Consider the following 24,983-nt stretch of genomic DNA (forward strand, 5'->3'; position numbering starts at 1 on the left):
CATATATATTTTTTTTAGTTGGCTAGGTCTTGAGGTCAGAACATTCAGAGAGGAGAACCAATGACATGCACACACTTCAAAGCTTGTTCTTACAGCAGCTGGTCCAACTGGAATGACTTGAGAAGGAAATTAGGAAAACCAGCTGTGAGTACAGCTCAGTCTCAAACGGGCAGAACTGGAGTGAGTCACTTCATATTTGTGCTGAGCCTCAAAGTGACCAGCTATCATTTTAATAAGGACAGACGCCCAAAGCACTGCAGCAGGCACTGGACAAAAAAGTTCATCCCAGCTTCCCTTTGTGACTGTGGCCATTCAGACGCCCCCTAGCCTGTCACTCAGGAGCTTTGGGAGGCGGGGCGAGGCGGGGGAAAATGGCTCATGGTTTCGAGCTTCAGTTTTCACACACCTAAAGAGCTGGGGAACGGGGCGGTCCTCGCCAACAAAATTCAAGGAACACAATGTGCAGGAAAACTGTAACATGTAGTGGGTTATCCAAATGTAAATTGTCTTGGATACAGTACACAAGACAACCCATAAAACACTTAGACTTGTTCCTCCGGTGGCTGGCACACTACACCACCTCCACGCCCACTGGCACAGTAAGGGGGCGTGGTCATATACCCCGCCCTTTGGAGACGCCCCGCCCCGCTCGCGCCTGCGCAGCGTGTGTCGACGGCCTCGAGCGCCTAGGCGGGAGGTAAGGGGCTGGTGGGGCTGCTAGGTGGAGCGCCTCGGGGGCGCTGGGCTTCGATGTGTCACCCTGGGCCGGGATGTGAAAGGGAGAGACACCGGTCACCAAGCCCTGCTTCGGGTCAGTGTGAGCACGGGGAAGTGGCCAAGCCTCCCTGGTTTCAGTTTTGGAGTAGCTGTCCCAGCGGGAGCGGGGAGGCCGAGGCCCCGCGGCGCCGTGCCCTCAGGCGTCGCTGTGAAGAGCTGCTCGGGGCTCTGGGTCGCCGGGTCGCCGGGCCAGCCGCCCCGCAGGGGTCGTCCGTATGGCCTGGGTGGTCCTGGTGACTCCGTGAAGGACGACGCGAAGCCGGTGCCCGGGCAGGACGCAGAGAGGCCGCAGCAGCGGGGGCCGAGCCAGCACTTACACTCCGTGTACCACCCACATACCCAAGGGGATGCGTTTCTTTGAGGGATAGTGTTGTCAACAATTTGGGACATTTTTCTAGGAAAGATGCTCTTTCACTTTTAAATAACTCTTGAGTAACTTACTTCATCTTTGGATACTTTTTCTTCTTGTGGAACCCTCGAATCATGGTACCTATATCATCATAGTTAAAAGTACCAAGAGATCAAGTTTGTCAAAAGCACTTGACTCTTCTCACTGCAATTGTGTGTGCTTGGAAAATGACTGCAGTCCTGACTTCTAAACGTTCTTTAATCCATGAAACAGCAATTCTTATACATGCACGAACACCAAACAAAAATTTTGGAGTAATTTACAGTTATTGAAAAGTTGCAGAAGTTGCTGTAGGCCTTGGTGACCCACGCCTTTAATCCCAGTATTTAGGAGGCAGAGGCAGGGAGATCTTTTGAGTTTAAGGCTAGCCTGGTCCACAGACTGAATTCTAGGACAGCCAGGACTACACAGAGAAACCCTGTCTTGAAAAAACAAAAAAAAAAAAAAAGAAAGAAAACTCATGCAAGTAATGCAAAACACTACAGCACCCTTATGTTAGTGGTTTACATACCATACATAGTACAGTCAGAGCAAGAAATTAATATTAGATTAACTGGGTCTCTTGTGATTCCATTCTTTTTGTTAGAGCCCTTTCTGAATTCCACAATGGGATCTAATAACCTTACTCTTCATGGACCTGCTCCCATTACCTTTTCCAATCTGTAACAGTATTGTGACTTTTATACTTTTGAAGAGTCAGGAATGTTGGTAATGCCTTTGAAGTGTCTATAGTTGTGATTAGACTGTGCTGCATTTCTGTTAAGAACACTGCAAGGTATAAGTACCCTTTTCACTTTATGCCTCCATGAACCCTCCAGATGGGACCTAATGCTTGTGTGTTGACACAATCATGATCACTTAGTTAAATTTGGTATCTGGGGGGATTCTCCATAGCAATTAGTACTCCATTTATTCCCCAAGTACTGTTACTTTGATACTGTGAGAGCCCTCAATTTCTCTCCTTCCTTCTTTTACTTCTTCTCTAAGGAGGAGCTTTCCATCTCATTTCTTTATCTGTATTCAATTCTTTGTGTCAACATAAACTCTTTGATTGCTGGGCCCTGGTGACACACGCCTTTAATCCTAGCAATTAGCAGAGGCCTTGGTTCTCTGAGTTCAAGGCCAGCTTGATCTACAGGTAGAGTTCCAGGACAGCCAGGGCTACACAGAGGAAGCCTGTTTTGGAAAAACAAAACAAAACAAAACCTCATATGATTATATGTTATATAATACTGTTACTATGTACTTCATATGTCAAATTTTTCTTGTTTTGGCCATTAGGTTTTGTTCTTATTATTTTCTTTACCTCTGTGACTTCTGCATCAGTTCTGGAATCAACTGCATCTCTAAGGACTCCTGGTCTGCTCTGTTCACCTGCAGCTTGCTACCCTCTCTCTGTCCTTCAGGATGGTATTAGATACTAACACCTGTGGTCTAGGGGTGCTCACTGCTACTAGGGTGAACCTCACAAAAGACAGCAGTCCATGCATATATACATCCATGTATGCAAGATCAACACTTCTGTATCTGTTCGTATATGGTTAAGAAATCAAAGTGCAGACTAGTATCTGTCTTTTTACACTACCAGGATCCTCCTGGTATTGGCTCCTGGTTGTTCTCTAAGAGAACTGACTCATTTTCTGGGAAATATTTCCCTAACTGTTCAGTCCTGGTATATGCAGGAGCTCATTCCAGGATGTCTGAAATATACTACACAGAAATACAGCACAACTGCTTTCACCTTCAGCCTTACAGTGATCAGCAAAACTACCATATCCTGTTCTTTACTTGCTTTTTTTCCCATGGTAATACAGTCTTTTATTTCTCCTATATCTTGGTGTTTTTAAATTTGCATGAAGCAGCATGTACTCTTTGATGTGTACAGACAGGTCCACGGGTTTTGACAAGTGCAAATGTAACTACACCATGATAATAAATCTTATCATACATATTTTGTGCTTTTTTAAAATCATTAAAATAATAGCTTCACAAAAGTTTGAGAATTTAGGAATTTTGTATATTTTTGGATGTTTTTCCAGGTGTAAGCTCTTTATCCCTTTAAACCTAGTGTTTTAATCATGTAACATGGTCCAACTTTATGACTAAAAAATAAATGATGGAATCTACTTTCAGTCAGTATTGAAACACACTTCTACACCATGTCTTGACATTGAACTGGTATCCTCCTATAACAGATAACAAATATGACCTATTTTATCATTTGATGGCATGGTAGATAATATTTTGTTATGGTAACACTATGCCTGCAATAATTTGAATATTATGCTGTCAGATATATCCATATTATAATTCTGTAAACAATAAGAAATGATAGAAAAAATTAATTCTGGCTAGAATTGGACTGTGAACTAGAAAAGTCTCCCAGGACACCATTTTCCCTCACTATTCAAACCAATCATTGGTTAGACTATGGAGAAGTGCTTCGTTAGAATGTAAATAGGAAGAACCTTTAATGGCTTATTTGGCAATGAGTATAATTTTAAAACTTAAAGTTTATCTGCTTAATATTTCTATTTTTAGCTGTCTAAGTAGTCATGGGAGGTAGTATGGATTTATGTATGAAGAAAGTAATCAGAATGTAATTTATAGTAGTAGAAAATTAGGATCATCTTAAATAACAGTGGATGGTTAGATTATGGAACACACAGTGTAATACTATGCTACTTACTATGTAATAAAAATGTTACATGGTAACTTTTGTGTATACTTGGTCATGTTATTCAGAATAAACCCAGTCATTCAGTCTAGCAATAGGTTATTATTTTCATTCCATCCTTTTATTTTATTCATTGTTATAATATACTTTTCATAATCCTTGGCAATGTTTGTGTTTTGAAGGGGAGAAAGGGGAATTCAGTAAATGTTTAGTGACCACATTACCTATCAGATACCTTAATGGACCTTAGGGTTCCTGGGGTGTACCAAAAAGAAATGTGCATGTTTGTTCTCTCTCTCTCTCTCTCTCTCTCTCTCTCTCTCTCTCTCTCTCTCTCTCTCATGCTCTCTTTCTGTCTCTCTCTCTGTCTCTCCCTCTGTCTGTCTGTCTCTCTCTCCTCTCTCCCTCTCTCTCTCTCTCACATACACACACACACACACACACACACACACACACACACACTCCCTTTCCCTCTGTCTGTCTCTCCCCTTCCAGCTTTCTCTCTCCCTCCCTCTCTGTCCCTGGGTCCCTCCATCCCTCCCTCCCTCTCCTTTTAGTAGTTCTTTTAATGAGGAGTTTGTTAAACTAAGCCTTGCATGTCTGAAAATAATTATTTTGACTTCACCACAGATGATAACTTGCCTAGGTATGCACCATCTCTGAGTACTTTGAAGACATTCCTATCTTTTGATATATTGCTTTGATGAAAAGTTGGCTGCTTTTGTTGTTTTAATTTATCTGTTATCTCTGGTTTGCTCTTTAAGATCTTTTTCTTTGTCCTTGATGCTGAGTTTCTTATCGTGTGCTTAGGTAAGTTTGTTTTTATTTATGTTAGCAGGATTTATGCACTTTTAAAACTTGAGATCTTCTACCTTTATTTCTCAGCATAATTTCTTTAAATACTTTCTTTTGGTTGTTTTCTGTATTCTTTTCTATTTGTTACCAAGCTTGTGAATTTATGTCCTTTATCTTCTCGTTTACAGCCTCCTTCTCATCATCACCTGAGTTCTGAGTCCTCTCTTCAGTGAGGTATGATTTCTTATTTACTTTATCTTTTGAAAGTTTTAATTTCCCTTATGTACCAATTGGCCTGTTAACATCTTTTGTAGCATTTTAATTTAAAAAAAAAAGAGCCCACTCCTTTATGCCCTTTTGAAAACTGTATTCCTTTATTTATGTCTTTGTAGATTTAGGAATAGACATTTCTCTCTGGATCTCTTTCTCATCTCTGGCCTGCCTGTCGTTATTTTCTGTTGTAGTCTGAGCCTATTTCTTTTGATACTATACTTCTATCCATGTGTCTCTAGTTCATGTCTGCTCTGTGGTTGAGTTTTAACTCTGTTCTTGGTGCTTGGAAACTTTCCCTGAGAGCAAGTTCTTAGCCAGTGGGTAGTGGAAGCAGTTTTTATAGCCATTGTTTCAAGATTTTCAACTGTGAAAGAAAGGAGAACACCAGAACATTATTTAAAGTAGCTCTTAATGTTTGGGGATATTAGGTCTCTTTAAGAATCTGAAAACACTGAATCCTAAAGGGTCAGGGTCTCTCAGAGTCAGTGCGTAAAGGTGTGTCCTTACAAGGCCAGGGTAAGAAGCCGAAATCCAACGGAATTATGTGTTCAGTTTATTATTGTTTTTTCACTATGGGCTAAGGGGGTGACATCAAGGCTTGGTATAATTTGATGGTATTCAAGCTTGGTTAAGCAGGGAAGCACATATTTATATAAGATTTGTTACAAGCACAGACTTACAAAATTGATGTAAGGAAATGCCTCTAGTTAAGCCAAGTGTGGTATGTTAGAGCGTGCTTACTTCAGCTCCCACCTCTTCTGTCCCCAAAAGCATATGCTGGGACTTGCAGTATGGCTATAGAATCCCAGTGACCCAGAAAAACTTCTTTATACTTATATGTCTGAACAAAATGTGGTTCTTTAATTTTTTTTAAGTATACTTATTTATTTGTGTGTGTCATGCATGTGCTATGATGTGCATGTGGAGGTCAGAGGAAGACTTGTGGGAGTCAATCTCTCCCATGTAGGACCTGAGACTTAAACTCAGGCTGTATTTTGGCAGCAAGCACCTTTACCCACTGACACATCTCCTGCCTTGTAAATATGGTTCTTATTGGAGTTCTATTGTTGGTTATTTAGTAGACACTGCTAATTATTTTTTTAAGAAGAGGAGCTAAGGGCTGGGCAGTGGTGGTATACACCTTTAATCCCAGCACTTGGGAGGCAGAGGCAGTCGGATTTCTGAGTTTGAGGCCAGCCTGGTCTACAGAGTGAGTTCCAGGACAGCCAGGTCTATACAGAGAAACCCCATCTCAAAAAACCAAAAAAAACCAAAACAAAACCAAAAAAAAAAAAAAAAGAGAGAGAGAGAGATAAGGGCCTTTCATGAGAGGAGTCCTGTATTGTGAAATATACTTGAAGTATATAATTACACAGTTACATTATGATGACATTGAAAGTGGAGTTTGATATAAGCAGAAATGTTGAGGGAATTTTTTTCCTTGTAGGTTTGCTATTTGGAAGTTTTAAAAAGATGTTCTGTGCCCAAACATTTCAGGAAGTCATCCTCATTTTTAATGGTATTTACACATAGATTGCACATTATAAAAGACCTCAGGAAAGAGCCACAAAATGTAGAGTAGACACTGTAGGTTGAGGAGATCTTTGATAGTTTTATTTTATTCTGTTTATTTTTGCATTTTCTTTAAACTTTTAAGTGTATTTTTATTTATTGTCTGTGTGCGTGAACGAGTGAGTGTGTGTGTGTGTGTGTGTGTGTGTGTGTGAATGTGTTTTTTCTTTCTACCATGTGGGTTCCAGATATTGAACTCAGGTCTTCAGGCTTGGTGATAAGGTCTTTTGCCAACTGAGACATCTTGTGGGCTCCCATTTATACATATTTTCTGAACATTCTAGAGTAAGCTTGGGAAGTAGAGGCAGGAGCAGCATTGGGGTTTCCAGGCCTGCCTACAGTTTCATAGGTCCCATCCTGCCTATGCTATAAAAATGATCACTATTTGAAAAGTATTCAAGAATGACGAGATAACTATTTTCATGAAGAGAATATTTTAATATCTATCATTTCATAGAGAAGCAAATCTATCCAAGTTCAGTTTGGGGTTTATATGTATTTAGAGTATAGTATAATTATATATTTGTTGCCTTTTAGGTTTTAAAATTTTATTTTATGTGTATGTCCATGTACTGTATGAGCAGTGCCAGAAAGGGCCAGAAAATGGTGTCAGATCCCCTGGAACTGGAGTTAAGATGGTTGGAGTCATCATGTGGGTGCTGGGAACCGAACCTGAGTTCTCTGGAAGAGCAGCCAGCGCTCCTAACCTCTCCAGCCTTGTGTTTGTTTACTTTTAAAAAGAATGGAATGTGTTGTAAAAGCGTGTTCCCTTTTAGGTGTTTCTGTCTGAGAGAAGAGCTGCTGCCAGGGGAAGTGGCTCAAGGACTCCAGGATGTCTGAAGAGGAAGAAAAGGTGAAGTTACGCAGGCTTGAGCCAGCGATACAGAAATTCACTAAGATAGTGATCCCAACAGACCTGGAGAGGCTACGAAAACACCAGATAAACATCGAGAAGGTGAGCGCTCCATTTCTACTACAGAAGCACCTGTGTGGCTTCTTCCTTGCTGTCTGCATTTCAGCTGCAGAGAGTCTCAGGCTTTTCTGAGACACCTCCACCCTGCTGATAGTGCAGCATTACTTTTCAACTGGTCTTCAAGTTCTGCAAGTGTAATTTTCAAATATTCCTTTTATTTTGTAGAGGAAGGGAGGTGGGAGTAGAGTTTATGCCTTTTTAATTTACATGTGGAGGTCTTAGATAGTAATTAACTTCAAGCTGTTTGATGGTGCCCCATAGTGTGAAGTGGGGGCCGTGGCTAATGGACCCGCCTTAATCTCGCTCACCCCATGGCTAGTGTTTTGAACTTGTGCCTATCATGAGCTTCTATCCTCTTCAGGTGCACATGTAAAGATGTAAACAGTTGTGTGATGTGAGGGAATTTCCTTTCTTCACTGCTTCTCTTTGACAAAGGCCCCAAATTGAGCAGTACTGCCAAGGTGGATGAGCTGCTCAGAGGCCCTGCCCTGGCCAGGGTGTGCTGTGCGCTTGTGATGTTCACCGCAGCCGCAGCCTCAGGTTTGCTGAGAGCTAAGCTTTGGCTTGGGAAGGCGGGTTGTTTTCTGCTTTCAGCACTGAGCTGTGTGTACCTCTACTTCTTTATTTTTATTTTTATTTAGGGGTAGGGTATTAAGCCTTTCAATATAAACTATATTCCCCAAAACTAAATTCACTAAAAGTCTTCTACTGATTTTTCTAGTACTTAAGTGCTTTTAAAAAACACAAAAATTAATTTCTACGATGTCTGCAATGAAAATTTCTCTGGGGTCTTTTCTAGAATTCAGGATTAATATTTTTTCATCCCTTAACTCTTTTCTTCTATATACATGGGACATAAGCAATAGCTATAGCTTGTCAGGATACAGAAGGAATTGTCTGGTAAACTGCTTCTTCTCGCACTGGAAGAAAGGGACAGAGACACAGCCTAGCAAACCTTTCACCCTGAGTTGAGCAATCCGAAGTAAACTCTTCTGCTTCTTCTGGATCTTTCCATTACAAAGGATAAGGATTAGGTAGAGGAACTGAATCTGAAAGGTAGAAACAAGATGTCTGTGGGCTATTAAAGTCATTCTCCCCTTTATTGTTCTACTTTAAGTTTGACATTTGACACACTCTTCTTATTTTGCATGGAAATGCATGTTGTCATTGCCCTTCAATTCTAGTTACTATGTGTGTGGTCCTGTTAATGGGAAAGGAGAACCCCTGCCACAAAGCAGAGGAATAGGGTTGGGTGCCTGGGTGACTGGATTAGCTGTACCAGGTGTAGTAAGAGTGTTACCCTGGAGTGAGTGCCGACCATCCTGCTCTGCCTGAACACGGTTCTTTTAGCAGTTTGCTTATTATGAAACCTTTAGACATTATCAGATAATTGTAATGGACAGAGACTAAATACAAGAAAGTAAGCTCGTACTGATTTATGCTTTTTTCTTTAAATATCCTTGAACATTTCACTGTCTGCAGGGTTTCTAGTTTATTTATGAAAGCTCCTCTTTCGGTGCGCAGGCTTGAATGGTGCATTTTGGTGGCCAGGCTGTGGTATAAAGCACACTTAAAACTGCAGCACTCACTCTGTTCAAAGGAGTTAAGAACTAAATTCAGGCTCCAGGTGTTTTATGTGCCTTACTTTCAAAAAGGCATATTCTTCTTGAGCAAAAGGTGTAGAAAGATAAAATATTTATTATTCTGGCCATCAGTCATCCAATATGAATTTAAAAGAAGAAGGCCAGACTGGAGGGAAATTGAAGGCAAGCCTTTAGCAGAGTGAGTCTGCAACAATGAAAACAAAGAGAGCAGTGTGCTGAGGACACCTGGTCCATGTGCAGAGGCCCTCGGCGGACCCTGGACACACGGTCAGTGTCACTAGCATGTGACGCTTGACATTTGTCATAGGGTTAGCGCAGTAAATAGGAACTGCAGAATAGCCAACTTGGGACGCAGTTGTCTTTGTTTCATATTGTTGGGATCTAAAGAGAAACGTACTGTGTGGGAAGTACACAGGGTTTACATGAATTAGTTTATAGCTAAGATGCAAGTGGCAGAAACCCCCTAAATGGCTTATCAGATAAGGTGGAGTTGTTTGCCTTGGATTTGCCTCCATCTCATCCCTCGTGGTGATGGAAGCTGTCCATCACCTGCAGGCATGCTCCTCACACCAGGCTCATCTTCCTCCTAATGATCTTATTAGGGCTTTTTCATTTTGAAGGTGAATTCCTCAGTAAAGAAGGTAGAGGAAGTATGGCGCTGAATAATTTTACTTTCTGTCTTACATCTGTTAATGACATGCACCCCATCATTTCCCTCCATCCAAGCTTTGTTCTTTGTTCAAATCCCCCAGCTCTGGTTCTTTCTGTGGGGTGTGCTCTGTAATGTCATCACTTCAAATTTAAACACGCTATCTTGACACAGCCCTGTTTACAGATTTCACATCTCTGTATCCCTATTGAAGTTATTTTATCAGAGGTGAGGCTACAGTAGGGATGAAGTGTGGGGCTAGGGCTGAGTGTATGATACATTATATGACCATCCATGTGACATAAGAGAAGGGAAGTGAACAGGAAGACAACAGTGAGGACTGAGGGATTCCTGGTTCAGACTGCTTGGGCTATCCCATCTCATCTTTGTCCTTAATAGGCTTGGAGTCCAGGATCCCCAGCCTCTCTAGTTGGCCCTGCAGAGAGGGCTGCTGACCTTGGTCATCTGGCAGGGCAGGGCAGGGCAGGGCAGGGAAGGGCAGGGAAGGGCGGGTGCTTGAGCGTGTGGGGCTGTAATGTGGAAGGACTTGCAGCTGCCACCAGTCTGCTCTCTCCCTACCACACTTTGTAGTGAGTCACCTGTACCTAGTGGCTCTGGGTGTCCAGCCATCCTGGAGTACAGGTGCCTATGACCTCCAGGCCTCTCCCCTCCCAGCCACCTCTGCAGCCTCAAAATTGCCCTCTGGCTGGTCTGCTGAATCCACTGCTATGTGTCTACATTTTTCCCAGATCATGAAGTTTGCTTAAAAGTTCTTGTCTGTTGGTGTCTTCTGCTGTGTTCTCTTTGCTCTTGTGAATTGTCACTTCTTAATGTTCTTTATTGCACTTTCCTGAGATTTTGAGCAGAGATGGATGTTTGTATTTAATCTGCCAGGTTTAATGAGAAACAAGATTATTTATTACAGGAAATAAATATTAGCTTTGTGTTTGCTGTTTCTCAGATTGTTTGCATTGAATAATACGTAAAAATAGATCTCCAATTCTCAAGAAGTTTACAGTTCAGTTAAAGATCCAAGATAGAAAATAATCAAGAATGATTGAGAAAGGATGTGACTGTGTGTGGATGGGAGACATGGACTAGACGGTCAGCATGTGCCTGAACCCAGCAGTACCACGTGAAAGAAGCAGGCTGATATGCTATTGATGGATTTGTTCATATTTGTTTGTTAATTTGTAATCACAATGAATCTCCCTTCCCATTCCTGTGACTGACTCCTTTACCAAACTCAGATGATGGTCTATGATTCTGGATTTGGTAAATGTGATCATTTAGTTCTTGTCCATGTTTGGTTATCATGGAGCTATAGGAATATCTCAGTTCTGGCTAGTGAGCCTTGGTCAAAAGCCTGGTAGAAATTTGGAAACTTCCAGGAATATTTTCCTACTTAAAATATATATATATATATATATGTATATATATATATATATATTTTTTTTTTCCCCCCCATTTCTTCCAGCGGTCTGGCTATGCCTTCCTCTTGTGTCTGGAAATATAGCCAACCCTGCTGGATTAGGGCAAAATCAAAGACCTTATTGGAAGTGGTAAAGCAGAAAGCAGCACCCAGGGACATGATAACCTTGTAATGTCTGTATTGAACAACCTTGGATTGACTGTCACACCCCACCCCTGGGATGACTGCCATACTCTTGGCTACTTTCTGTGTTTGTTGTTGGAGCCATTTAAAGTTCCTGTTTCTGTATTTTGAAACCCAAATCATAATGTAGTGGTTTTGCCTTAATTTACCTGCTTATTCTGCTGTGTAGATAAACAAAGGCTATCTCGTATAAAAGCCAGCAATTTAGAGATACTTGACAGTGGCCCAAACCTAACTACAAATTTAAAAGTTGCTTCTTCTAGTGATTTTCACGTATATTAACTCACCTTACTTTCTACTACCCGCCACCAAATATTTGGGATAATAACTTTTCATAATATATCCTAATTTCACATAAACTTGAATAGTAGGCAATAGCAGTGTGAATTATTTATTCTTTTTTTTTGTAATTCACTGTATTAAGAGATAATGCCATTGGGGCGTCATCAGGTCTACAGCCTCTTTAGCATGAGTAAATAATGAGAGCAGACGCAAAGGCCGCTGCTTTTCTCTGCTAAGAATTATGTCACAGGTTTCCATATGTTATCACATTTCGTCTTAGAGGTCGAGTATTACTGATGTTTTGTCTTCTAGTTTGTTATGTTTGTTCATTATTTATGTGTATGTATATGGACACACGTGCCACAGTGTGGATATAGAGATCAGAGAACACGCTTTGGAGTCCTTTCTCTTCCTTCTGTGGTGCAGCTCCTGGGGATTAAACTCAGTTCTTGGGTGTAGGTGCAAGGACCATTACCTGCTGAACCGTTTCACCAGCCCCAGCTGGCCTTGACCACTGGACCTCCCTTTCGTAGCTCCCAGTGCTGGGACTTACAAGCCTACACTGTCACATTGTACTCTGTGTTACGTTGTAGGTGGAGAGGCATTTAGAGCAGATCAGCTGCATACTTGGAGGTTGCTGTGTTAGTCCATGTGTCTAACGTATATGTACTTGAGAGTGCACTTTTAGGAAGGGCCTGAAGGAGTGCCGAGCCGAACACTGCACCAGTCATCTCTGAATGCCACTTCTCACTGCCCCTTCTCTAATCGCTGTGAGCTGGTAGCCAGTGAGCCAGGTAGTGCTGTTACAATGCTCTTCTTGGCTCCAGGGCAGAGCCTCATATGTACATTATCAGAATTCTCACCACGTGTGGCAGTGATCTCTCATCTGTGCTAACTTTTCTTCTTTATGTCACTTGTGAATTTGATAGTTATGTATTCTTTGTTTTGAAGTTATCAGTGAGAATGCTAGACAGAAAAGGGACAGGGTCTCCAGTTCCCCAAGGTCTCTCACACCATCTCTCTATTAATTTAGTCAATACTTCCCTGAAGATTTACATTAATATTTATAGCCCAAGTCTTTTAAATATATATATTCTTGGTGAAATTAGATCAACATTTGCAAATATTAGGAATTTCTCCAGTTCTTCATAAATACACAGAAGTATTTGCAAGGTTTCTTGGTTTACTCAGATGTCATTTTCTTGTGCCTGTTGATGTGCGCTCATCTGAAGCGAGTAAGTTTATTCTTTCTTGGCTTTCTCCCCTTCCTTCCTTCCTTCTTCCCTCCCTCCCTCCCTTCCTTCCTTCTTCCCTCCCTCCCTCCTTCCCTCCCTCCTTCCCTCCCTCTCTCCCTCCCTCTCTTTCTCCCTCCCTCTCTTTCTCCCTCCCTCCCTCCCTCCCTCCCTCCCTCCCTCCCTCCCTTCCTTCCTTCCTTCCTTCCTTCCTTCCTTCCTTCCTTCCTTCCTTCCTTCCTTCCTTCCTTCCTTCCTTCCTCTTTAGGGGAGAGGGGGTTGGATTTGTTAATGATAGAACACCAAACCTGGACACCAGGCAAGCACTGCAGCTGTGAGCTGTATCCCTAAACCTGTTGTTGTTGAGTTAGGATCTCCCTATGGTGCCCAAACTGGTCCTGAACTTTTGGATGTCTGGTAATCCTCCTGTCTCAGCTGACTGGTTAGCTGAGATTGCAGGTATGTTCCTTCATACCTAGTTTTATTTCCTCCTAATGATTTATTAGCACTTTTCTATTTTGAAGTTGAATTCCCCTGTAAAGAAGGTAGAGAAAGGTAGAAAAAGGCACTGACATCTGTAATGGAATGTACCTTACTGTCTGCTACCATTCAAACTGTTTTTTTGTTCAAACGCCAACTCAGATACTTTCTGTGGAGTATATACTTACTGATGCTATCATCTCAGATATAAACATACACACACACACACACTATACAGTAGACTTGGCATTTATATATTTAATGCCCATGTTTTGACTGTTTGGAGCAAAGCTGTGAATATCTTGGTTTCCAGATAATTATGATGGTGAAATAATAATTGCATAAGAATATTGTAAGGAGTAAGATATTAGATGATAGACCTTGAGAGTTAGCTCAGTAAATAAAGGGCTTGCCAAACAAGTGTGAGGACTGGAGTCTGGGTCTCCAGAACCCACATAGAAGCTCAGCAGGTATGTGGTCTGCTTGTAATCTCAAAACATGGAGAGGCAGAGATGGGATCTGCAGTGAATTTAAGATGGAATTCCTATTGCTGTGATTAATAACCATGACCAAAAGCAAGTGGGAGGTAAAGGTTTATTCTGTCTTACCCTTCGAGATCACAGTCCTCTCACTGAAGAAGTTAGGACAGGGACTCAAGCATGGTAGGAACCTGGAGTCAGGAGCTGATGCAGAGGCGGTGGAGAATTGCTGCTTACTGGCTGACTCTACCTGCTTCCTTAAATACTCAGGATCACCAGCCCAGGGGTAGCAATGAATGGGCCCTCGCACATTAGTCACTAATTACAAAAATGCTTTATAGGTTTTCCTACAGTCTGACCTTCTGATCATATGGAAGCATTTTTTTCAGTTGAAATCCCCTCCTCTCAGATGACTCCAGCTGTGTCAAGTTATATAAACTGGCCCCACCCCTGGGGTCAGTTTCATCTGAGTATTTACCATTTTCCATACTTTTCATTCCTTCTTGGAGAATCAGAGTTCTGCCAGGTACGGTCAGTGTTTCTCACAGTGTCTGTGCACTAGTCACTGAGGCTGGCCACTGCTGTGGATGTGAGCGCTCACTCCTCCTTCACTTCCCTGGGTGGGGCTCTGGTTGGCTGTGTCTCATCCCTGCTCCATTGTTCTCTGGCTCGGGTTGTTTACCGGAGACTTCTGTCACTCAAGCATCTTTTGTCTTTCTGTCTGCTTTTGGGGTTTATTGATTTTTTTTTTAAATACTCTGACCTTAGTTCTTAGCATTTAATGTCACTATTAACAAACACTTAAAATTCTCCATATGTGATGAGGATGTGTAAGGAATGCTGTTCATCTGCCAGCTTTTTTTATAGCCTTATTCTCTATATTGTCCATCCCCAGAGAATTTGTAGGTACACAAAAACATGATGTTGGCCACAAAAATAATTAGGTCTGATATTTTGTAATTTTCATTATTATTTATAAATATTTAAAATGTACCTTCAGAAAGTTAACTGTCATTACAAAAACCACTTGTTTTCCTCCCTGGTGTGTTAGAGTAGATGCGTAAAGGTTTTTATGAGAATTGGACATGGTCTTGTGATATAAAAGTCAGTGTTCTCTCCATTTCTTTCATTCTTTCTCTCTCTCTCTCTTTTAAAAATAGTATCAGCGGTGCAGAATCTGGGACAAGCTACATGAAGAACACATCAACGCAGGGCGCACTGTCCAGGTAAGGCTGCTGTGTTTGGTAAATCAATAGGAGAGAGGCAGTCGTGAGAAAATTTTGCTAAAGTAATTGAGGATGATAAGCCTGTATCTAAAATCATTGTGAAATGTGTGAGGTGAGACCCAAGCATAAACAAGGCTCTTTCCTGCCGTGCCCTTTCCAGCCGCCTGAGGCCACGGCAGGAATTTTGGTACGGCCATGTTTGGTCTCCATCTCACACAGTCAGCCTGCTGCATCACACTGGGTGCTTTTGGATTTTTGGTTGTGGGGTCAGGGGGCTCAGCTGACTCCTTCCTAGATGATCCTCTGTTGTGTTTCGTTTCTCTTTACCAGAAAGAGAAACTGGTAAAGAAACTGCTGATTTGCTTTTCATGGTACATAATTTTTCTTCAGGAATAATAAATTAACTTACATTTTCACAGTTAATGCATTTTCTTGTATTGATTCATTTGTTGCCTGACAAATAATATTACTTGTAGTTTTAACATTTTTTAAAGTTGCTTTTAATGGTAAAAGTTTTTCATATATATTGTGTGTGTTCTTCATGTATGTTATACTGATGTGCAAGACACCAGCATCTAATTTGAGTGAGACTGAATTCTATCTATGAAATATATTATCCATATTCTTTGATAGTTATTTTTAAAAACTCTAATTATTTTAAACCAGCATTTAAAAATAGTATTTTCAGAGTCAGTGAGATAGTTTACCAGTGAAGGGAGGGAACTTCTTAAATAACAAGCGGGCCAAATATATCCTCACACACAAAACAATGTTTCATGGATCTCTGGGCCTCCTCTGTTCTTAGTTCCTGTATTTTGTCGGTTAGCACCCAGAAGAAAAGGTTAGGTAGCATGTGCCTAAATCTCTGTAGTTTTACCAGGTGTAGGATTCTCTTTGGAATGGGCTCTAAGAGTGAATGCTTTCCAACTTGGTGTTACTCTTTCAAAAGCTAGAATCACCTGACTTCCCAGTCTTTGCATAAGACGTCTCCCCCACCGCTTACCTCAGCCCCCATCCCAGGATTCTGTTTATTCCAAATGCTCTGAAATTTTAATAATGTGTGTTGTATTATATGTTGTCTCCATCTCAAAGCTAATGTTTGTTAGGTCTGTGAATTATTATTTATCTGTTTTTATTTTATTTTATTTTATTTTCATGTGCATTGGTGTTTTACCTGCATGTATGTCTGTGTGAGGGTGATGGAGTTACAGACCCTGGTGAGCTGCCATGTAGGTGTTAGGAATTGAACCTGGGTCCTTTAAGTGGGCTAAGAGCAGCAGCGTTTTTAACCACAGAGCCATGTTTCAGCACCTATTTATTTGTATTTTGAGACAGGATCACACTGGGAACAGGCTAGTTAGTGCAGCTCCTCAGCACATGTCAAATGTCAGGTGAGATAGTATGCATCAGAGACCCCAGTAAAGACAGGCGGATTCCCGGAACCTGCTGTCCAGCCAGGTTAGACAGCCAGTGAGCTCCAAGTTCTGTGAGAGACTGGTTTCAAACACTAAGGCAGAGAAGAATAGAGGAAGATACCCAGCAGGCCCCACACGTACAGTTAGTTGCACTATACATACAGTCACACACACTAACGCGTGCAGATGTGTACGTAGACTATTTTATTGTAAGGGTCACTAAATCGATTCCTAGATTGTACCTGACCCGACTTGCTTGCACCCACTCACCCACTCACCCACTCAATGTTTTCACATTACAATTACTGAGTTGAATGGTGCAACAGAGACCACATGTCTTGCAGAGTCTAAGTTCTGTACTACCCAGCCCTACAAAAAGTTTTGCCAGTCCCTGTTCCACTGAATGTTGGAACTCCAGGATCAGAGGATAAAACGTTCTTAGGCACAAGCCTGAGAACTTGAGTTCAGTCCTCAGAACCCATATAAAAAGCTGGACACCATAATACATGTCTTGATTTCAACATTCTACAGCAAAATGGTGAGCAGAGAAGGGCAAGTCCTCCAGAAGATTCTGGACTGGCTAATCTGGGCACTTGGTGTAGCAGTGAACAAGAGAAACCTTGCAAAATAAAGTGAAAGGCGGAACTAACACCAGAGGTTGTTCTTCACCTCACACAAGCACATATGCACACACATCAGACAAGCACATATGGACAAATACACACACACACACACACATATTTAAATTAGTACAGCTGCCATCTAGTGAAAATTGGGATTGGATGAAATGGATGCAAGACATCTCTAGAAAAGGTTCCAGAAGTGCGAGTAGTAGATTATCAGCAGCTTTAAGATAAGAAGCTGGAGAAAAGCAGATGGTTTGAAATTCAGATGGAAATCTGAGCTTTCACTATGGACAGTACTAGGCAGTAACTAGATCCGGCCTAAGGCAGAGGCCAGCCGCCATCTTGGCTCTTGACACTATCTCCCGTTGCCGTGTCAGCAGAAGTGTGTTCATGCTAATGAGATTATTATGACTTGGATTTCTTACTATCTTGACTGTTTAATGTTTCACTAACAATCACATGATTTGATTGAGTTATTGACTGTGTCAGAGAATTTGGTGTACTAATTCTTAAAATCATGTTGACATTACCGGCCTCCATCTGGCATAAAAGATTTATGTGTGCCATTAAAGTAATGAGAAAAACTGATGCTAGATACAGGTGTTTGCTTACTGTATTCATTTCTGCTCAGGACTTAGCGTATAGGTTTATCCATAGCTAGTTTGTGATAAATCAATTTTTGGAGAAACAAGTTCATGAAGAAGTTAAGTTTTCCAGATTTAGAATAGATTTCTATAAGACCTACCTTTTCACTTTGATTTTGTCTTCGGAGACAAAGAACTTCTTAAGCGACATGTAACTAATTTTCCAACGTTTAATTTCTTTATGCTTTTGATATCTTATACAAGGAATTTTCTCCATACAAAGAAGATGATAAACAAGATTTTGTTTTAAACTATGTCATTAATTTTATTTTTGAGGTAGAATGTTACATAGCTCAGGTTGGGCTTAAACAAATTATAGAGTTGAAGATGTCCCCAAGATCTTATTTCCAATTTTTGCAATTCCTTTAGATTTTCTCTTCACAGTTCAACTTTTGAGACTCAGTTTTCTTCTCTTATGATATCACTCACTGCATTTTCAGATTCCTATTTTATTTTGATTACTTGAATTTAAAAAAAAAATCTTGCTCACTGACCACTTGAAGAAAGAGTTCCTTAAAAATAAGTTGGTTCAACTGGGTGTTGGTGGTTCACACCTTTAATCTCAGTTCTCTGGAGCAGAGATAGGGGTGATTTCTAAGTTTGAGGCCAGTCTGGTCTACATGGACAGCCAGGGATATACAGAGAAACCCAATCTCAACAAACAAACAAAAACAAAAACAAACAAACCACTACCACCAACAAAGGTTGTTCAGCTATGTCTTTTTTTTTAAAGGCCACAAAGGGCCAGAGAGATGGCTCAGCAGGTAAAAGTGCTTGCCACCTGACAGCCTGGGTGATCCCTATAAAGTGTGGCTGAGGGAAAGGACCCAGGCTATAGAGTGGTGGTTCTCTGACTGCATGTGTGATGCTTCATGGCATGTGTGTGCATGTGTGTGTATAGACATGTGAGTGCAGGGGTACACACACACATACAAAATACAAGTGTAAAAATAATTTAAACACTATGTAAAACAAAACAGTTTCTTCTGTAAAAGATTTTTTCATTGAAAATATTTATTTATTTATTATATGTAAGTACACTGTAGCTGTCTTCTCAGACACACCAGAAGAGGGTATTTGATCTCATTACGGATGGTTGTGAGCCACTATGTGGTTGCTGGGATTTGAACTCAGGACCTCTGGAAGAGCAGTCAGTACTCTTAACCGCTGAGCCATCTCTCCAGGCATTGAAAATTTTGTCTTTCCCATTCACCTTATTTTTTGAGATATTATCTCTCACCGAATCTGGAGTCTGGCTAGACTGGCTGGCCAGCAAGCGTTGATTCTGTCTTTGTCTTCCCAGTACAGGATCATGCCACTGAGCGCTTTTATGTGGCTGCTGGGGCTCTGAACCCATCTCCTCATACTTGCATAACGGGCACATTGCCAACTGAACCATCTCCCCAGCCCTAAAATCAATATTTTGAAAATCATGTCTCCTCTCTCCCTCTCCTAAATCTTAATGTGCAGTGAGAAAACTAAGAGGTCATGAACTTGGTGTCTGAAGCAGTGAGTGACAGTGTAGGAGTTCAGGTCCCAGTGGTCTGGTGGCTTAGACTCTTTCCACAGGATCGCCTAAGACCGTCTCTGTGTCAGATATTTACATTAAGATTTATAACTAATAAGTACCATCAAAAATAATTTTATGGTGGGGGTCACCACGACAAGAGGAAGTGTGTTAAAGGGTCACAGCTTTAGGAAGGTTGGGAACCACTGTCATAGTGAGACCCAGTTCCCACATTGATTCATATTTTCTTTCTAAGTTCTTAGTGTTGAGTCAGTGGGTAGGCATTGGATACGCCCACTAATAGTAGATGCTTATTAAACACTTGAATAAATGAATTAGGCCTTTTTTTTTTCTCCATTGATAATTCAGTTTCCTTGCCTATCCTCCAACCCCGCCCCCATGCTGAAAATTGAACCTAGAACCCCATGCAAGCCAGGCAAGGGCTCTCCTACTGCCCTGTCCCCTCAGCTGTGAGCTTTTCAGTCTTTTTATTAGCTAGTTATTAGTTTAAAAAATATTATGTTTAGAACTGGTTGATGCTAAGACAAGTGTAAAGTTATACTACTATCAATAACTTTAGAGTAGGAAGTAAACATTAACTATATCTTAAATAAAAATAAAGAGTAGTACAGATTTATTTTAATTAAATAGTTATGACTCTGGAGCTCTTAACAGTAAATCATGCTCTGTGTAGAGTATGTTTGCTGTGGTATTTAAATGTTTACCAGTGGACTTGTGCTTGTGTTTGTAAAGAAATCTGATTAATTATTATGATACCAAATGTTTTCTGCTGTACACAATTTGCTCTCAAAATTGCATGTTATAAAAACACATTAGAAATCCTAAATCAATATTTAATGAAGGCAAATATATGCATAGCCACTCATCTTTTAATCATCAAATACATAATTAGCCATTTTTTCCAAATTCCCAATTAACTTAGAGTAATTGCTTTTTACAATTATCATCCATATAGAGAAGTATATATTTGACTATATCTTAAGCTTTAGACAGGAATTTGGAGATATACTGAACAAAGTGAAGAAAGATAACAAGTTGTTATATGTGGTTATTAATAATCTGAACAGGTGGGGTGTGTTTTTATCTGAAGGTTTGGACATGTTTATGGTTTACATCTGTGTGCTGCGGAGCTTGTTGGACACTAACTCGATGAACTTACCCTTTAAAGCTTGCTCCTCTTACTGTGGCCCATTGCTCTAACATGTGGCCATTTCTGAAGACTTTTTTAGTTTTTTTAATCAGGGTCTCTTGCATAGGCTGGCCTAGAGCTTTCTATGTGGGTCAGAACGGTCATGAATTTCCGATCCTCCTGCCTCAACCTCTGAGTGCTGGGATTACTCCACCACACTGGTTTATGCCATGCTGGTACTGAACCAGGACTTCAGAGTTTGGCATTCCTACCCTCTGCTCTGACTGTTAGAAGAACAGAAATACTTTACCACCTACCATTTTTTCACTGTTACTATAGACACTATAAGCAAAAGAAAAGAAAATCCCCTTCCTTGTATATCTTGTCTTTGAGAGAGTGGCAGCTAGAAAGAATAGAGAGATTTTTTTTTTAATTTTTAAATTTTATTTTTTTTATGGTTCAGGAGACTGAGCCCAGGGCATTGCACATGCCAGTCAAGTACTCTACTACAGAGCTATATTCCCAGCCCAAAATGTATATTTTTACTGATATGCAATTGCCCATATTCGTGGGATATAATCTTTATTAATTTATTTTTATATATGGGTGCTTTGTCTGCATGAATGTCTGCACATCCTATGCATATTGTCTCCTTAATGCCAGAAGTTGGATCCCCTGCAGCTAGAGTTAGAGTTGTGATCCTCCCTGTGGGTGCTGAGAACTGAACCCATGTCCTCTGCAAGAGCAGCCAGTGCTCTTATTCTCTGAGCAATTTCTTCAGTCCTAGGTGTGATGTTTTTTAATGTAGCTGGACTGATGCTGTGATGCAGTCAGGCACTTCCAGCCAGTCAGCCCTATGTCATGTTGCTGTGGTGGGAACATTCTCGGTCCTCTAAAGTGTGGCTAAGTGTAGTTCTCCTGCTGTACAGTAGCACTGGAACTCACTTCTGCAGAACTGTAGTTTTGTGCCTATGGAACAGCCTCTCAACCTTTTCCTCTTCCCCTCCCCTCCCCAGATTCTAGTAACAATCATTGTCTGCTGAGCATCTATTAGAGTAGCCATTTTAGATTCTGATAGAAATGAGATCACTTGGTGTTGTTCCTTCTGTGCCTGGTATAGTGTCCTCTAGATTCATCCACATTATTGCAAATGAAAGATTTTTGTTATTTTTTTCTTGGATCAGTAGTTTTCAGTTGTATGTGTGTGTATCTGCACCAGGTTTTATTACCTGCTTACAGTGGTGAACACTTCAGTCGGCTTTGTATTATGGCTTTGCAAGCAGTGCTGTGATACAGAAATAAAGATGAAGACTGCTTTGATGATGATTTTTATTTCCTTTGGATGTGTGCTTCAAAGTGGAACTGCTGAATTATAGGGCAATCATTTTTGTCTGTGGGAACCTCCATACCATTTTTCATAATAGCTATACTAATTTAGATTCTCACACAAAGAGTGTCTAAGTGTTTTCCTTTCTCTACAACCTTGTTAGAATTTGTTATTTTTAAATATAGATTTTTTAAGTAAATAAATATCTAGTATAGTTGATGGTTATACTTGCCATGAAGAAAAGTAAAGCCAATTATAGGGATCAAAAATCCTAGTAACGAGCTATTATATCAGTAGTGGTTGTGGAAGGTCCAGTTAACAGTTTAGAGAAGCCATGAAGCAACTGAAGGCATAAACTAAGTAATAGAATTCTCCAGGCAAGGGGACAGTCTGGTGTGAAGACTATGGTGGGAGGATGTTTGGCATGTCCACCAGGTGCTGAGGAAGTTGTGTGGCTCATGTAAGGAGGATGCAGGAGATGGAGTTTGACTCCACCTGGGTCAGACCATGACAGGACCTGCAGGAGACAGTAACTCAGAGTGGGAGGAAGGCTCTGGAAGGTTCTGAGCATATATAGTGACCTGAGACAACCTGAAGACACCTCTTCTATATTGTAACAATGAAAGTCTAGAATGGGCACGGATAGGAAGAAGAAGCCGATGAAGAAGATAGCTAGTGTAACCATTGAAGTACTGTTTGTTAGACAAGTTTTTGTGTGGCTTCTACTGATGAGAAATGACCAGATGTCTACTCACTGATACAGAGAAAAATAGACCAAAGAAATGGTTCTCCTAAGGTCTAACTTAGTGGACCAATGAGCTTATTAAGGCTACTTACAGGAGTATGGATGAGTTGAAGGCAGCTGCATCCCTAAAAAAATACACCTCAACTTGGGCCACAACCTACAGAAGCCGAATTCCTGGAGTTCCCTGACGTTAAGGCGGCTTGATAGGTCACAGAGGCTGGTCTATCCAGCAGTAGACCTTGTAGGAAGGGCCTTGTAGGTCTTCTATGTTTCAAGAATTTCCTCAGACTTGTGATTTGTTTACCTCCAGAGCCTTTTAATTCTGTTAAGTTCCTGTTAACAAGCCTCTTTCCAGGTCAGAATATTCTAATTTGGGAGACATTGTACAACATCAGTGCAGGTACACACCATACCCCTTCTCCACATCAATTTTCCAGGGGCCTAATGGGGCCTGATTGTTACCTGCTATCTTTGTAACTTTACTAGATGGTTTTTGCCCCAAGTGTAATATAATAAGAAGCTGCTTGAAAAAAATTATACATGCACATACTTTTTTTTTTTGCTTCTTTTTATTATTTTTTTTATTTTTTTTAATTTGGTATATTTTTTATTTACATTTCAAATGATTTCCCCTTTCCTAGCCCTCCCACTCCCAAAAAGTCCCGTAAGCCCCCTTCTCTCCCCCTGTCCTCCCACCCATCCCTTCCCACTTCTCCGTTCTGGGTTTGCTGAATACTGCTTCATTGAGTCTTTCCAGAACAAGGGGCCACTCTTCCTTTCTTCTTGTACCTCATTTGATGTGTAGATTATGTTTTGGGTAATCCAGGTTTCTAGGTTAATATCCACTTATTAGTGAGTGCATACCATGATTCACCTTTTGAGTCTGGGTTACCTCACTTAGTATGATGTTCTCTAGCTCCATCCATTTGCCTAAGAATTTCATGAATTCATTGTTTCTAATGGCTGAATAGTACTCCATTGTGTAGATATACCACATTTTTTGCATCCACTCTTCTGTTGAGGGATACCTGGGTTCTTTCCAGCATCTGGCAATTATAAATAGGGCTGCTATGAACATAGTAGAGCATGTATCCTTATTACATGGTGGGGAATCCTCTGGGTATATGCCCAGGAGTGGTATAGCAGGAGGACATCGGTATAGGGAGAAAGTTTCTGAACCGAACACCAATAGCATATGCTCTAAGATCAAGAATTGACAAATGGGACCTCATAAAATTACAAAGTTTCTCTACGGCAAAGGACACCATCAAAAGGACAAATCTGCAACCAACAAATTGGGAAAAGATCTTCACCAATCCTACATCAGATAGAGGGCTAATATCCAATATATATATAAAGAACTCAAGAAGTTAGACTCCAGAAAACCAAACAACCCTATTAAAAAATGGGGTACAGAGTTAAACAAAGAATTCTCACCTGAAGAACTTCGAATGGCAGAGAAACACCTTAAAAAATGCTCAACTTCATTAGTCATTAGGGAAATGCAAATCAAAACAACCCTGAGATTTCACCTTACACCAGTCAGAATGGCTAGGATTAAAAATTCAGGAGACAGCAGGTGTTGGTGAGGATGTGGAGAAAGAGGAACACTCCTCCACTGCTGGTGGGGTTGCAAATTGGTACAACCACTCTGGAAAGCAGTCTGGCGGTTCCTGCTTCTTAATTTTTCAAACATGTGAAATGCATTTGTCATAGTGTCTTGTCCCTTTCTACTGCATTAGCAGCCATATAAATCAGGTCTAATTTGGATCTATAATTTCTCTCCCCACTACAGTTCCTGTTCTGTTTCTACATCTGTCTGGCAATGTTTGACTTGTTAACTGCTCTATTTTTCTATGATACTATAATATTTCTGTAACTTTATTCTGGACTGCCATTAAGTTACTGCTTACTTAGAACCAGTGTGGTGATACTAAGTCCTGCTTTAGTGAGTCACTAATTGGAGGCTAACTAGAGCAAAGCTCAGTCTTCTCCATTCCTCCTCTTCCTCCTCGTCCTTGTCCTAGTCGTCGTCCTCCTCCTCCTTTTCCTCCTCCTCCTCCTCCTCCTCCTCCTCCTCCTCCTTCTCCTCCTCCTCCACTCCTCTGGGACTCAGCCTTTCTGAGTGCCCTTCAGTGCCCTGTGGATGAAAGGTTTGAGTGTGGTTCTTTCCCCAGCCTTCAATGGCTTCCTCACAGTGAGGTTCTGATCTGCTTTCTTTTTTTTTTTTCTATATTCTTTGTTTACATTCCAAATGATTTTCCCTTTCCAAGTTCCCCTCTCCCCATAAGTCCCATAAGCCCTCTTCCCTCCACCTGTTCTCCAATCAACCCCCTCCCACTTCTCTGTCCTGGTACTCCCCTATATTGCTGCATCAAGCCTTTCCAGGACCAGGGCTCTTTCCTTTCTTCTTCTGGGGAACGATTTGATATGTGAATTGTGTCTTGGGTATTCAAAGCTTCTGGGCTAATATCCACTTATCAGTGACTGTATTCCATGTGTGTTCTTTTGTGATTGGTTTACCTC

The 24,983-nt window shown here is 41.0% G+C and overlaps 1 protein-coding gene across 2 annotated transcripts in view; it reads left to right on the forward strand.

Annotated features, from left to right (window-relative positions):
• The first annotated feature begins 639 nt into the window (after window positions 1–639).
• Window positions 640–24,983, forward strand: part of Stx17 (syntaxin 17) — a 60,361-nt gene continuing 36,017 nt past the window's right edge. The window contains exons 1-4 of one of the 2 annotated variants that reach the window (XM_052176471.1): window positions 640–697; window positions 4,847–4,892; window positions 7,280–7,458; window positions 14,978–15,043. In XM_052176471.1, coding sequence (XP_052032431.1) covers window positions 7,336–7,458; window positions 14,978–15,043 — 189 coding nt within the window. In that variant the 5' untranslated portion in view covers window positions 640–697; window positions 4,847–4,892; window positions 7,280–7,335. Of the gene's footprint in view, window positions 698–737; window positions 812–4,846; window positions 4,893–7,279; window positions 7,459–14,977; window positions 15,044–24,983 lie in introns of those variants that run through there. The other variant, XM_052176472.1, reaches the window with a different exon arrangement.

The sequence above is a fragment of the Apodemus sylvaticus genome, chromosome 3 (assembly GCF_947179515.1).
Source record: "Apodemus sylvaticus chromosome 3, mApoSyl1.1, whole genome shotgun sequence".
NCBI classification, from domain to species: domain Eukaryota; kingdom Metazoa; phylum Chordata; class Mammalia; order Rodentia; family Muridae; genus Apodemus; species Apodemus sylvaticus.